This window comes from Sciurus vulgaris (assembly GCF_902686455.1).
Source record: "Sciurus vulgaris genome assembly, chromosome: 1".
NCBI classification, from domain to species: Eukaryota; Metazoa; Chordata; class Mammalia; order Rodentia; family Sciuridae; genus Sciurus; species Sciurus vulgaris.
Genome location: NC_136461.1, coordinates 5,312,403 through 5,327,701, shown reverse-complemented (window position 1 = coordinate 5,327,701; position 15,299 = coordinate 5,312,403). Strand labels below are relative to the sequence as shown.

General features: G+C 50.5%; 1 protein-coding gene across 1 annotated transcript; it reads right to left on the bottom strand.

Moving 5' to 3' along the window:
* Nucleotides 1-221: 221 nt before the first annotated feature.
* PARK7 (Parkinsonism associated deglycase) lies at nucleotides 222-14,950 on the bottom strand. Its single transcript, XM_079125175.1, has 7 exons — nucleotides 14,829-14,950; nucleotides 13,759-13,868; nucleotides 12,342-12,443; nucleotides 9,403-9,462; nucleotides 8,484-8,553; nucleotides 4,816-4,902; nucleotides 222-513 (listed from the first exon to the last, which is right to left on the bottom strand). The coding sequence occupies exons 2-7, from the start codon at nucleotides 13,846-13,848 to the stop codon at nucleotides 353-355; spliced, it is 570 nt and encodes a 189-aa protein (XP_078981301.1). The 5' UTR covers nucleotides 13,849-13,868; nucleotides 14,829-14,950; the 3' UTR covers nucleotides 222-352.
* Nucleotides 14,951-15,299: the final 349 nt, after the last annotated feature.

The following is a 15,299-nucleotide window of genomic DNA, read 5'->3' as shown; positions in this document are numbered from 1 at the left end:
GGGGGTCTTTGATTCCACCAGAGGACCCTTCCCACTTGCGAAGTTCACCCTCACAGCCCCGCTCGCGGAGGTGCGGCAGCAGCCGAACACACAGCGCTGAGCAGCAGGACACCGCCGAGTCCCAGGGTGCCGTCCGCACTCCTCGCTCGGAGCAGGGGCGCTGCTCTTCATCTCAGCAGCTACATGCAGACTGATCGTGAATTGGGTTGCACAAAAGAATCTAGAGACAAGAGGAGTGCACGCCCTGTTTATTCTGCAAGCAAGGCTCAGAGATGTACGGACACAGTGAGCAGGCTGGGCACGGGGTCACGGCGCACGGCAGGCCTCTGCAGCGGGGAGCAGAGGGCAGGCCTCAGTCCTTAAGAACCAGGGGCGCCTTCACCTGGTCAGCCACCTCCTTGCCGCTCAGCGCCTCCACGATGGCAAGGGCGAACTCGAAGCTGGTCCCGGGCCCGCGGCTGGTGAGGATCAGCCCGTCCCGCTCCACGCGGCTCTCCGAGTAGCTGTAGTGACCTGCCGGCAGGGACAGCAAGGCTGCATTCTTCAAAGGGCTGGGGGGCGGGGACTGTTGGAGTGACTCAGTTCACTGCCACAGGCCTCTCACAAAACAGGACAGGGCCACCCCTGACGTCCACAGGGCTCCCCAGCCCTCAGGAGCTCCTCCAAGACCCCACGGCGATGGCGCGGCACAGGGTGGGCGAGGACAGCGGTTGGGGTGAGCAGATGGAGGCCCTGGGGATGATGCCGCAGAGGCCTGTGAGGAGGCCCCTCGGAGCGGAGGCTCCCTGGTCCCTTCTACTCAAGGCACAAGGTGGAGCGGGGTGGGCAGTGTGGAACGTGCAACCAGCCTGGCTGTCGGGCGGGGAGGGGAGGTGCAGAGGCCGCATGCCCTGGCCGTCGCCTCCACTGGGAGCCCCTGCAGCACCCCAGGCCGGCCAAGCCTCCACCTCTCTGGCCAGGCAGGGCTGCCAAGCTGTCCTCCTGGCCTGGAAGGTCTCCCAGGTGCCAGCCCTGCACAGGACAGGCTGACCTCCCTGAGTCAGGCCCCGGTCAGCCCGCTGCTCGCCGGGCTCATAAGCTCCCAGAACTGACGCCATCTATCCCCTTGTTCGCCGGCTAGTCCCTGTCTGCCCACACAGCATGAAGGCGGTGCCCTGTGGCCTGTGGGCGGCAGTGCTCTGACCGGGTCCCCCAACCCACCTGCTGCCCGCAGGCATGAGCAGAGAGGCCCAGGCACCCAGGCACCCTGCCAGCTCTCCCAGCACGCACGAGGGACCCAGGACTCCAAGTCTGGTGCCCAAGGCCCTCTGGGGCTCGGCCTCTGCAGAGACCAGACTGCAAGGAGACCCTGTTCTGAGGGAGCACCGGGGAGGCCCGCACGAGGCACAGGGCAGGCAGGGCAATGGCGTGGGACGGTCACAACTCAGTGACGGGGCAGGACACAGAGAGGTAGCTGGATGACCCCGGCTCTCTGTTCTGGATGATGGTGACCCCACTGAGGTGGGGGCAGTGAGGTGGACAAGGACCTCCATGTGGATGCAAGCACCACACAGGGGCAGGGCCACCCGCCCAGCCAGCTCAGCGCAGCACCTGGGAAGGCCGGGCCCGACGCACCCTGCTCCTTCCTGCTGCCACCCCAGCAACAGCTCAGGAAACGCAGCCAGCGACTCCCCTTAAGCAGAAGCCCCAGGTTCTGTCACAGTGGCCAGCTTTCTAAGGTGGGTTCACCACCTCCAGCAATGCCTCCCTCCTCCTATCTCATTAAAATCAAGTGTCCACCAAAACAACGGGGCAGGGGGACCATCTCCTGTTTACACTACTGTCGAGAAAACAAGGCTCCCTAGTTTGAAGGGAAAGCTTTTCATGATCCAAAACCCAATCACTGAGGATGGTTTTAAATGCAAAACTAGAACCTCAGCAAGGCGAGCTGTCCAGCACTCGTGGAGAGTGACCAGGCCTGGAGCGAGAGGCCTAACTGGGAACGGCCCTCTGGCAATGGCTCTGTGACCCGCCAGAGGGGTGTAAACTGCTGGAACACGCTCAAGTCGCCACCAGATGACAGGTCTACCCTTGCCAATGCCCCCTAATGGTGTGAGAGCAGCACCCGGGGCGCGCCCAGCTGAGGCCCAGTTCACACACAGAAACCGCAGATTTTTCTATTTTTGAAGGAAGGTGGGTTTGCACATTTCACACCTCATGCTCAAAACAACACAAGGCATTGCGGTTTGGTTTTGTTTTTTCAGTTTTAGGAAAAAAATCTCAAGGTCAGGAACTCTGCACACAGAAAAATCACGTGGGCAGGCTCAAGACACAGGGACAGCGACTACCTGCTGCCTGTTGTTTTATTTTTGGGTACTGGGGATTAAACTCGGGTGCTTTACTGCTGAGCCACATCCCCAGCCCTTTTAATTTTAAGACAAGGTCTCACTAAATTGCTTAGGGTCTTAAGTTGCTGGCCTCAAACTTGTGATCCTCCTGTCTCAGCCTCCTGAGTCACTGTGATTACAGGCGTGAGCCACTGAGCCTTGCTGTTTTGTAACTAAAGTTTCATGGCACAAAGCCATACCTATTTGTTTATTTTTGTAGCTATTCTGTAAGGATTATAGTTGAGTGGTTGCCACGGAAACCTAAGTCCCATGAAGCCAACAATCCTTGCTACCTGGCCCTTTAGGAAGGTCAGCAACCTCTGAGCACAGCAGTTCAGGGTGCAAGCCCTGGTCTGCCCTCCAGCAGCTGCCTGGCCACCCTGGGCCTCAGGGGCGGATCCTTAGTGCTGCCACTGTGGGCACATGCCCTCGAGGGCGGCAGCACTGAGACACAGCACGCGACCTCCTGCTGGGCTGGGGGGCACACGTGAGCTCGTGCCACCCCCGCCCCGGGCGCTGCCCTTATTCTCCGACGACAGAGGCAGGAACCCCGAGACTCAGGGAAATGAGCGAGGCGACCCGGGACGCGACCGGGCTGCTCGGAGCTTTGCACTCGAGGGCCCAGGGGCCGAGAAGCCAGTGGCCCAAGTCCCAACACCCACGGCGGGCAGCCTGTGCCCTCCCGCATCCTCCTCCTGGGGTAACCCTGAGCGGCCGTCCTCTACTGGACTTGCTAACTCAGCCCTGCAGCTCAGACTCAGGGGAGGGTGGAGCTGCCTGGGAACCTCAGGGCCACCAGGAAGGGGAACACAGAGGCTGGGTGTCAGTGAGGGGCGCTGCTCTCCGGGCCCCTCGGCCCCAGCTCTCTGTACTCCTCTGAAATCTTTCCATCACTCCAAGTAAATCAAACTCCTACATTTAAACACCCCCAAGTCAAAGCATGTTAGAAGAAAAAATCAATTTTCATGCAGATAGGATTACAACTTAATATCTACCAAACGAAATAAAAAGTTACAGACTTTCAAAATACAAAACAACAGAGTACGGTTCTGCACGCCTATAATTCCAGCAGCCTGGAAGGCTGAGGCAGGAGGATCACAAGTTCAAGGCCAGCACCTTAGCAAGGCCCTAAGCAACTCAATAGATCCTGTCTGTAAATAAAAATTACAAAAAAGGGCTAGGGATGCGGCTCAGTCAGTAAGTGCCCCTGGGTTCAATACCTGGTTCCAAAAAAAAAATTAAAAAGAGCTAGGGATATGGTTCAGTGGTAAACACCCCTGGGTTCAACTCCCAGTACCAAAAACAAAAACAAAAGCCAAAACAATAGAACCTTGGATCAAATTCAAGAATGTGCAGAATTACACACCAAGAGTGAACCCTGCTGTCACACACACCTTGGACAGTACCCCAGTGCCGACAATGCCCCACCTGGTGTGGGACAGGGACAGTGGCCAGTGTCAGAGGCAGAGGGCCACAGGGGACCCTACTTTCTACTCAATTCTGCTGTGGACCTAAAAAATAAAAAATATAAAATAAAGTTTGTTCCTTTGTTTCTTTCTTTGGGTGCTGAGGCTTGCACAGCTGACCACATGCTCCGCCACTGAGCTGCACCCCAAACAGCAAAGTTCATTAAAAACTGCGAGACACTGAGAAAGGCACCATTCAATCTGAAGAAAGGCACCATTCAATCTGAAGAGGGGACCTAGACACACACCTCAGGACACTGCAGGACGCCATTACTGCAGTGCATACGGCACAAGCAGAAAGCCACCTGCGGTCTGTCCACAGGGGGACGCCCCCACACTGCACTGCAAATGGGCCACCAGTGTGCTGCAAGGGCACCTGAGGCATGCTCAGGGCGAACAGGCTGCACAGGGCCGAGGAGGGAGATGGCCCTAGCTCAGAATGCTTCGGTCAGACTGCGCTACACGGGGAGAAACGACCTCCAAACAAAGGGAAGTTCCAGAACGACATATTCAGTGGGTCCCATCTGAGAGAAAGCACAGTAAGCTTATGGTGTGTGCAGAGGAGTTCAGAGGAGTTCAGGGCAGTGCACGAGACACTCTCAGGGAAGTCACCTCTGACGGTGGATGGGGGGCAAGAGGGAAGAGGGACACTAGTGTCCCCTCACCCTCTGCACCGCGTGCCTTGCCACAGACAGGAAACTGCTTTATAAAGGTAAGAAGGCAGAAGTGCCCTGCTGACACTCATACAAGAAGAGGTCACAAGGAAGCAGGCGCTCTGGAAGAGAAGGCGAGGTTTGTGCCACTGTGCGATGCGGGTGAGGGCACTTTCTAAACCACCGGCAGGGCTGTCACCCGCCTAGCAGCTGGCCAAGCCTCCTAAGAACACGACCTAAATGCGTCTTTTGCCTGCGACAGCAGGGACCCGGTGAGCACAGACGCCAGGGGCGAGGCCTTCCTAACATGCAAACACAGGGCATACTTACTCCCATTCATCATTTTGTCTTTTGCAAGTGGGTGCGTTGTAACTTTGCTTCCAAAACCTATTTCATGAGCCAAAAGAGCCGTAGGACCTAAAAATAAATAAGATTAATAAAAAATTGAGTGCAGATAAAGAAAAACCATACTTTTAAAATACTAACAGCAAAAGTATTCTTCAAAGTCAAAAGCTCTTATGTAAAGCAGAGCTACGGTTCTGAAACTAAACACTTTTCACTAGAGAGGTAAGGCACGCTCTGAAGAGATCACCTGCTGAGCATATCGGGCAAAAAAAACACAAACCCAAAACACTTCAATGAGCATTTAATCAGAAGATTCACCCAGACACCCAGGAAGCCCAAGCAGGCAAACAGCATGTGCCCTCCAAAGGGAACAGGGACCCTATGCTCCAGGAGTACAAAGGTGGGAGAGACCACCTTGCATCTAACTTCCTGCCTTACTCTTGGCAAAAGGAAAGATTTAGGAAAGATTTAATTACACGTTTAGGGCAACCAGTACCCTCTGAACTTCTGGACTTTGTTGCTGTTTTATTTTTCTACCTGAAAGTGAAAAATGGGGAATTGATGCTCATTTATCCATCTACTCATCTACATCCTCAGGTGGTACGTGTACTGAGATCTGAATCACCTGCTGCCCTGCCTGAAGGGATGAGACCTTTCTTAGAACTACTTATGCAAAGAACCACTGGGTGACATTCTACTCCTGCTCTTAAGACGACGTCTGAAGATACGTAGGTACTAACCAGAGATTTCTATCCAAATGAGTTTACTGGAAATGGTCAACTTTGGTGGTAACCCTAAGTCATGACTACGGTGTGGCTCAGCGGTGGAGCCCTGGCACAGTAGACATGGGGCTCCAGGTTCTGTCCCCAGCTCTGCTACCTTATCACCTGATCTTAAAAAGTTTTTACTGTACCTTTTTCTTTAAGTCACACACACAAAACCCTAAGGCTCCACCCTCCCCTCCACTAAGAGAGCACCTGGCCTTTGAAGGCTCACCCAGCACAGCCTTCCTGGCAATGGCAGTTCCACGCCATGGGCCACTCAGGGCATGGCTGCTGCAAACGGGAAGGCCAAGGACACCCGATTCCAGGGGCTGTGCCTGGCATCAGCTTCAGACCAAGTTCTCCTTAAGTTCTTACATCAAAAGCCTCAAACACGCCCCTTTCCACCGTAACTTTTATTCTACACACAAGACAACTATGTACAGTAGCCAAACTTAAGAGTCTGTAAGAATGGACTCATCACCTCACGACCTTTATTTGGATGGATTCGTGAGCCACCACTCTAGTTTTTATTTGGTAAGCTCTGAAGAACTCAGAACCCTACACTATCTTGTCTTTCTAAGCACGCTTCAGCATGACAGCAGCGAGGCCTGGCCGGAAGTCGTGGGGCTGCTCCCTGCGGCAGTGTTACACGCCCTGCAACAGCAGGCTGCGGCTCCACTGCCTGTGGTGAGGCTCAGAGCTGCTGCTCTCTGTGGCCTAGGAGTCCCGTTTGGAAAATCAGAGGAGACGTTCCTACTCCTTGAGGTTCCATGGAAGAAATGCTGCCAGTCTCCCCTGCTGGTCTGGCTCTGAGCAAGGAACTGAGGGTGGAGCCGGCAGAAGCCTCACCCCACAGTGCCACCTGGTGGACACTTACAAAAACAACACCCTGGCCAACTCCCCAGCTCCTCCAGATGTTCCTAGTTCCTGCACACCTGTTCCTAGACTGAGCGTCTTGACGGCAGGGACATTCCCTTTTATCCTCTCACAAAGGCCTCCCTTCCCATTTCTGTCCTTCGCACTTCCTCAAGATCAGGGGCTAATCTAACATTCTTTCAGTTCAAAAACAGTTCCTACTTTCTAACTGCAACATTCCAGAAGAATCTTCTATTTATTTGCTGATTTCAACAGGGAAATCTCAACTGTACAGTGGTGCACGCCTGTAATCCCGGCTACACGGGAGGCTGAGGCAGGAGGATGGCACGTTCAAGGCCAGCCTGGGCAACTTAGCAAGACCCTGTCTCAAAACAAAAGATAACATGGGCTGGGTGTGGCTCAGTGGTAGAGTGCCCTGGGTTCAACCCCCAGGCTGAAAAAACCTCACTCCTCTGTCGTCCCATCGTCCTGTCCCACACCCAAGCCACTGCAACACACACAGCACAGAGGTGGTGGCACATGGGCTCCAACAGGGCGAACACACTGCTAGTGTTACTTATTTCTGCACAATCCAGCTTCTCCCAGCACAAGACAGTGGGCCACCTGAGGCTGGTAATTTTGCTACCTGGTGACACTGCAGGCCAAGAGAACATGTGGTTTTGCTCTCAGTGGAGTGATAAGGCAACAACCCAGGCAAACTGCTGGTGTCTTCTTTTGGTCAAAGCACCTGAGAAGGAGGCTGGTTCCCCAGCAGCAGCAGGGCAGTCAGACCTCACACTAACGGGATCCATGACGTTCTCCCCACAGGGAGCAGCTGCTTGGCTCACAGTGACTGAGGGGCTTCAGAGAAGCCCTCTGTCCCAGGGTGGGCCACAGGAGGCCAGTGGCACCCGGAACCCCGGGGGGCAGGGCCAGCCAGGGCAGGGGCCTCAGCTGTTCCCCCATCTCTAACGCAGCAGCTTTCAAGCATGCAGGTCTTGGGTCCCCTCGGCTTGTGTGGAGTCACACCAATCACCACGTGCCCTGTTAGAAGTGAAAACTGGGGCTTTTAGAGGGATGCTGGGGATGGAACCCAGGCATTCAGGCATGCTGAACAGGTGCCCTATCCCTGAACCGCATCCTAACTGGAGATTTAAAACGAGAAGAAATTCACACAGTGCCCTGCCCAAATGACAGCTCTGACCCACTCTGACGCCACTCCTGTGAGAGAGAGGGAAGGCACGTGACAGCCCAAGTCTGCCCCACCTGCCCAGACCTCTGGAGGAACACTTAGCACAGTGCTGGGGTGCAGAGTCCCTGCCGCAGCCTCTTTCAAAGGGCTAAAGTCCCAAACAAACACCAATGGGTCACTTTTCTCAAACCATCCACCGTTCATGCGTTTATTCACTGGCTCTTTGGACACATACTTCATCAAGACCCACAGCACAGAGAGCACTGGCGAAGGCCCACCAGGGAACACACGCTCGACAGCAGGACAGCATCTGACGTTGAAGCAACAGGATGCACTTACGGTGGCACAGATGACACAACACTGTTACAAGGTCTCAAAGATGGGGGGACAACTACAAAGCACTAAAGCATCTTGTTCCCAATTATGTGGCAGATGATACGGCAACCCCGGGAATCAGAAAACGCCTGGGAAGCAGGCCGCAAGCCCCCTGGCTTCCAAGCCTGCAGGGCAAGCACAGGGTAGAGCTGCTGTGTTTGTCTGAGAGGTTCCTGCTGACTGTGTGCTGGCAGGAGTGTTTTCTGGCATGAAGACCTGCTGTAACAAGCTGTTTACTGAATTCCATGGGCCTTGTTTTCCTCCGAGGTCAACTGAACACAGAAAACAGTAAGTTGCACAGAATGCAGACCAAGGGTACAAAAAGGCCGAGTGGACGGCTGGACTCACTGCTGAAAGGACGTGACTTCATGCCACCCACACTGAGCCCATCAGGACGGATGCCCTTCTGCCTCAGGGAGGGCAGGACCCTCTGGCAGCCATGCTGCCCCCACGCTGCTGGGCGTTACCTGCACAGATGGCGGCTATGAGGCCCTTCCTGTTCTCCTGCTCCTTCAGGATCTCCTTCACAGCAACAGACTAGTCAAAGAAAACCAAAGACAGCTATTGTTAGGCCACAGCCAGTCTCTTGCCAGGAATCTGGCCAAATCTGATTTTAGCTTAAACCATAAGAGCTTCAATCTATTTTCCAAAAACATCTGAATCATTAACATGGAAATTATCAAATTCATAACATATCTATAGTCTTACACCCAGTCAAGTAATTTGTCCTAAAAGAAAGCTTCTCTTTTCACTTAAAGATGACAAGAAAAAGTACTGTCTCCTGGCACACGTGACCCTGTGGTTCTGTACTCCATGTAGAAAGAGACAAAGAGATGTGGGGTCTGGGGGTCTTCAGTTGGCAGGGCGAGGACAGACTGACCAGAGACCTCCCTAATGTTCAATTATGCCTCTTCCGGTCTTTCTGTCTGCTGCCCCTCCTCACATAAGACTTATAAAGGAAGAGGTGGTGGACGCCCCTGAAGCCACTTCTCATTCCCTGCTGGCACCTCTAGTCCCTGCAACCGCCCCTCGACAGGACTGCTGAGCAGACAGCTGGTCTCTCAGCTTCCTGCGCTGCACCTTCACAACAGTAGATCATTCTGCTGCTGCCGGGAAAACACACATGCTCTTACTTTGGACCGTCGGCTGAATCTTTTCATAATAAATATTCCACAAGCTCAGCTCTTTTCCATAGGAAATACTATTAGAATCTTTTAAAAAACAAGCCTAGAACACCTTTTATTAATTTTGGTGGGTTTTGTTTTTTTCAGTCATCTCTCTGAAATAGCCCAATAACAAACTGGACTGAAGACAAGCAGAGCTGAAGGGCCTGCTGTAGACCCGCCTGCCCAGCCTCACAGAGGTGAACAACTGAACAGTTCTTACCTCAGATAAGTTCTGTGCACCCAGATTTCCTCCTGGTAGAACCACCACATCATATGGTCCCTGTAATAGTTGAAAATTTTTTAAAAGTACATTTTATTTCAAATGTATACTAAAGAGACAATCTCATAACACTTTCGTATTTTAAATGTGGACACAAACAAAACACAGTAGACAATCCAAGCATCTGTCGAAAGAACAGCCAGGGACTGGGGTGTCAGCAGGAGAGCATGTGCTTGGCACATGTGAGGCCTAGTTCCACCTACAACACCAAAAATAAAAGAACTTAAATAAACTATGGTGTGTCCCTAAGACGGAAAGTCGTTAACTAGCAAAAAACACAGCACACCTGTAAGTAGGAGCAGAGGTCACCCAGGAGGAGAGCGGCAGGACAGTACAACTGCACTCGCGTGAGGCCACTCAGGTGCACTGGGAGGCGGGCGCAGGCACAGAGCTGGAGGCCAGCTGGGCGCCAGCAGGAGGCTGTGAGGCACAGACAGACAGGCATGCAGAGCGCGCGGCCCAAAGGGAGGTAGCGCGGGGCGGAGAGTGAGAACGGGACTCGTGCACTCGGACTTCGTCGAGGTCCAGCTCGGAGGGATTTTCCTTCACATGCTTATTTTTTTCGCCATGCTGGGGTTGGAACCCAGGACCGTGCCCGTGCCAGACAAGTGCACTACTGAATCACATCCCAGCCCTGGGCTATTACTCAGCAAGTGTAGGTGGCACTGTAGGCATGGTTTTTTTTTTTTTTTTTTTTGATATGTTTTTTAGTTGTGGACATAATACCTTTATTTTTATGTGGTGCTGAGGATGGAACTCAGTGCCTCACCGGTGCTAGGCGAGCGCTCCAGCACTGAGCCACAAGCCCAGCCCCTGTATGTATGTTTTGGTACCAGGGATTGAACCCAGGGGCACTCTGAACCACATCCCAGCCCTTTTTGTACAGTTTATTTTGAGATAGGGTCTCACTAAGTTGATGAGGCTGGCTTTGAACTCTTGATCCTCCAGCTTGCCTCTTGAGCCACTGGGATTACAGGTGTGTGCCACCACACCTGGCATATGTAGCAATTTTAAAAGCTAGAAGAAAAGCAAATATTAAATAAAATATACAGGAAAAATATTTTTAACTTTATGAAAAAATGGAACTTGGTGGGGCAAAAAGATAAATGACACAATATTTTAGTGTCCTAAACACCAAAACTTCTTAGAAAACTGAATGATCTCAAGGCTTGGAGAGTGATATTGGCCAAATTTAAAATATCTGTGTGCGTGTACAAATATGTAACAACAAATACCATCATTCTGTACAACTATAACGCACCAATGCAAAATGTGAAAAAAAGGAGCAAGAAAAAAATAATCTCATGCTTGCAGAAATTACAAAATGGAAATTGTCTGAGCAACAAAGAGGTTAAAAACTTTAGTCATTAAATTACAAAATGAAACTTTAGTACATACGTAGTCTACTTTTTAGAATTACTTTTCAATACCATAAATAGCTGACTCATTTTAAACAAAGCAAAACTCAAAACTAATGGAAGTAAAGTATCTAATTTCTAATCTCCTTCACTCTTTAGAATTTGAACTAAACAATAAAGACAAAGGCAACTGCTGATCTAAAAATGCCCAGACACCACGGACAAAACACAACAAGAGAAATCTCTTTTTGACTCCCATTTCTTGATTTAACAGGATACTTAGAAAGTTTCAAGAATTTATATATAATAACAATGTTCCAATTCTCCACAATCCAGCTTCACCAGAGGACATTCGCATGGGAAATCAGCTTGGGTTCTGGCAGCACAACCACAGTGAGCTTGCTCTGTCCGCTTTGGTGAGGCACAGCCCACCCTGTGTCCCCTGAGGGCCCATCTGACCCCAAGGCAGGGTGGGCAAGGATGTGTCTGAGAAAAGGGATTCCAGCTTCCATAATATAACAGGAAGAACCTGTGCTCTCCAGTACCTCCTTTCTAAAGGTACAGAAAAAGTGACAATTTAAGTAGAACTCTTATCCCTCCCGTAATCCAACCATTCCATGTGAGATGAATCCAACAACAGCACCTGTGTCACGGTAAGGGCAGGGTAAAAAGCAGCTTTAGACGAAAACGGAGAACATCATGCTGAGTAAAATAAGCCAGACTTGGAAAGTCAAGGGTGGCATGTTCCTCTCACCTGTGCAGGCTGGACAAGGGAAAGGGGAGGGGACAGGATATCATAAAGATAAAGGGAAGATGAGTGGAGGGGGAGAACTGGAGGGAGGGAGGGAAAGCAACGTGGAATGCATCTAACAGAAGGATGCTGCACACACACAACTGTACCAAAGGGACTGCCCAGTTATGTGCATGTAGAAAGAAACAATCCAAAATAAAGAGTGAAAGGAAGAGCAGTAGGGCAGAGGAGGGAGAAAAGGGGCAGGAAGAGGGGAGGAAAAGCGAAGGAATGGGGATTGAAATCGAATTCCTTGTATGAATAATTTTTTTAAAGGAACCCAAATACTATGTATAATTATAATGCTCTAATAAAAACAAACAGCTTCAGAAAAAGGAATAAGAAATAAATAGAACACGTGACAACTGATTCTCTTATAGCAGGTAAAAACATTATCTGAAGAGGCAAGCACACTCTGTCAGCCAGAGAAGACTGACGACAGAATAGGGCTCCCCTCTAGCCCCTCCCACCCTCAGCTCCCACTCACCCATCCTCCTGGCATCCACCCACTTACTGAGCACAAAAGCAGAGTCTAGCAATTGCCAAGTTCTATGGACACAGTAGAAAGGCGAAGTCTTTGCCCTCTAAATTTAGTGGGGAATATTTCCAAGGGAAATAATTTCCTTAAAATAAGTCTATTCTAACAACAGTCTTATATGTAATCAAAAGATGTTTCAAGAAACTAACAGAGAAGCTATATGAAGTAATAATTTCATGTATGGAAAACAAACCTGCTTTCGAGCATCTTCAAGACTGGCATCAGGACAAATGACCACGTCACGGCTACACTGTACTGGGTCTTTTCCAGACAGACCTGCAATGGTGACCTTAATCTAAGAGAAAGACATCATATTTAAGAATGCTGAGACATAAACTTAAGAGTAACAATTTCACATCTGTCCCGGGTTTTAAAATAACTTGACAGTAAATACTGCAAGAAGACCATACTGAATTTAAGCTAATACACTGACTAAATATATTTAATAACAGGTCTGTCCTGGTTTGCTTGGGACAGCTCCAACTTACAGCTACTGTCCTGGCATCTTGTCCAGCTAGAATACCCTTTCTCCCACAAGTGTTCTGATTCAGGAGATAAATTTCATGACCATTCTATTAATAACCTATCTTGCAAGGTTCCCGTTGCATTTAAACCTCACAGCATTTTCATAAGGTAGAAATGCAAGTTAAAAAATAAAACGCCATGTTATTTTACAAAAACTTAAAAAGCTAATAACACCAAGAGTTAGTACTGGGGAAAAAAATGGGAATTTTTCTACCCTGCTGGTGGGACTACAGATTGGTACACTGGAGAGCAACTTGGCAAAACTTATGACGATGACTAAGGGTTGTCCTTGGGTCTAGCAATTCCATTTTTAGGTGCAGAGCCTGAAAAGGCTTCCGCGCATTTGCACGAGTCAACACTACAATGTTTACCACAGTATTATAAGGCTGGAAGCAGAATGGACAGGTTGTGGCATATTCGTATAGTGCAATATAAACAAGCAACACCAAATGAAGAAGCTGGATTTTCAACTTTGGAACCAGAAGAGTGTAACGGTAAACAGACTCCAGAGCCAGATTGCGTGGGTCCATGGTCTGGCTCCTCTACCTAAAACTGCAACCTGAGCACATTTAGTGCCTCGATTTCTTCAACTGTAGAATGAGTTAAAAGTCTAACAGAATTCTTGTTAAGGTTTATATAAGTAAGTGCTTTGCATGAAGTCCTGCACACTGCTACTGAAAGGACTTTACAAGGGGGACCTTAAGTATATTTCTTTAAAGAATCTGCTCTTTGAGACATGGGTCCATGGCTGTGCATTTTGGCACATGCCTATAGTCCTAGCTACTGTGGAGACTGAGATGGGAGGACTGCTTGAGCCCAGAAGTTCAGGGCTGGTCTGTGCTATAAAGATAGAGTAGCCAAACTATCTTTTAAAAAGAAGAAAGAAAAGGATCTGAAAGAAATTAAGGCAAGATGTTAATAAGTATTAAACATGGGCAGTGAATAGATATTTATTATTATGTAATCACTGTTAATTTTGAATATATCTGAAATATTTCATTAACTACTTTAGATTTCATTCTATTCAATGATTTAAAAATCCAAACATTTTTAAAACAAGGACTAGTAAACAGTAGGAGACTTACCCCAGCCCGTCTCATGACATCTACAGGGATGACCGTCTCCATTTCCTCTGCTCCTTTGGCCAGGATGACCAGGGCTCTTTTTGAAGCCATTTTGATGTATGTTTTAAAGTCTTAAAAAAAAGAAAAAAAATTTTTCAAAACACTTTCACTGCAACCCTATAGTGGCCCAAATATTTAAGTTTAGGACACTTTTAAAGCACACTAAGTATCTCCTAGGGAAATGGTTCCGGAATTAAAAAAGAAAAGCATTCTGGGTTAGTTTCAAGCTCTATTTCTGAGATGAAGACACAGTGATGTTGCTAATATGTGTTAGTGTTATTTAGAGTTTCTTTACCAAGTTTTCCTTTTTCATTCTATTTATTTTTGTGGTATTGGGGATTGAACTCAGGAGTGCAGTGTTCTACCACCGAGCTACATCCCCAGCAACCTGCTCCCTTCTTTTATTTTTTTAAATTTTGAGACAGGGTCTCCTTAAGCTGCCAGGCTGGTCTTGAACTTGGGATCTTCCGCCTCAGCCTCCCTATTATTATACAGGTGTGCACTACCAGGCTAGGCTCTTTACCACGTTTTCTTAAACCCGATTTCTAGTATGTTAAATTGGGCGTTTTCTAAAACACGTGTGTGGATCTTGCACTTAGCACAGTGCAGGGAGACAGTTCTCCAAGGACTGTTTCACAGAAAACAGCCACACTGATCATCACCGGCAAAAATCCGAAACAGATTTTGGCAATGAGCCTGCAAGAGCTTTGGAGGGGATTCTTAAAATTTATTTTTTCATTTTTTTTAAGTTTCAGTAAGAGGAGTAAAGACTCCGCGCGGGAGCGGGGGCTGGCGGCTGCACATCGGCATGCTTCTCACGCCCGGGGCACGGGGACCTGCCCGGCCGGGCCCCGGGCGCAGAGCGGTCACGTTCAGCCCGTCTGCCCGCAGGCCGCGCCGCCCTGCACCGCGCACCAGTAAAAGGACTTCCCCACGCGCGTCCACCTCGCCCCGACCACCGCGGCGCGCCGGCCCGGCCCCGCGCCGCCCGCCCCAGGCCCGCCCGGCTCCCCGCAGGCGCTGGTCCGCACCCCGCTCCCCTTCCCACGGCGGAAGGCCTCGAAGCGGTCCGCGGCTCCGCGACGCCGGGACCACTCACCGGCCGAGCGAAGGCTGCTCACCGCCGCACGCACGCGCGCGCGCCACCGCCCTCGGCACCGCCCCGCGTCAGTGCGTCACGTCCGGCCGAGCTCGCTGCGTGTGCAGCTATGAATACGCCTCCGCACCCGGACCCGCGCACTGCGGCTGGACGCGCCCTCCGTCGCTGCGCAAGGGCGCGAGCAGGTGTGCGGCACGCGCGTCTACCTTTGTTCCTCTCTCCTGTGCGCCCGCCAGGACTCCGCCCGCGTCTGTCCCCCTGCGCCTCGCCGTCCCGGGCAGTTTCTCTACGCTGTGAAAAGTCCTGCTGCTGCTGCTGAGTCTACGGGATTAGAGCAGTGCCGAGCAAATAGTGGATAAATGCGTAGTGGGTTAAATTTGCTTACAGTACCTGACTTTTAGAC

What these genes read in the sequence shown, in the direction of transcription:
- PARK7 (XM_079125175.1), bottom strand. Translation starts at nt 13,848, where the DNA reads ATGGCTTCAAAAAGAGCCCTGGTCATCCTGGCCAAAGGAGCAGAGGAA. An exon ending in ATGTCATGAGACGGGCTGGG is followed by an intron (nt 12,444 to 13,758) that starts GTAAGTCTCCTA and finishes TCTTTCTCTTAG; the next exon opens with ATTAAGGTCACCATTGCAGG. An exon ending in GTGCACAGAACTTATCTGAG is followed by an intron (nt 8,554 to 9,402) that starts GTAAGAACTGTT and finishes TTCTTTGACTAG; the next exon opens with TCTGTTGCTGTGAAGGAGAT.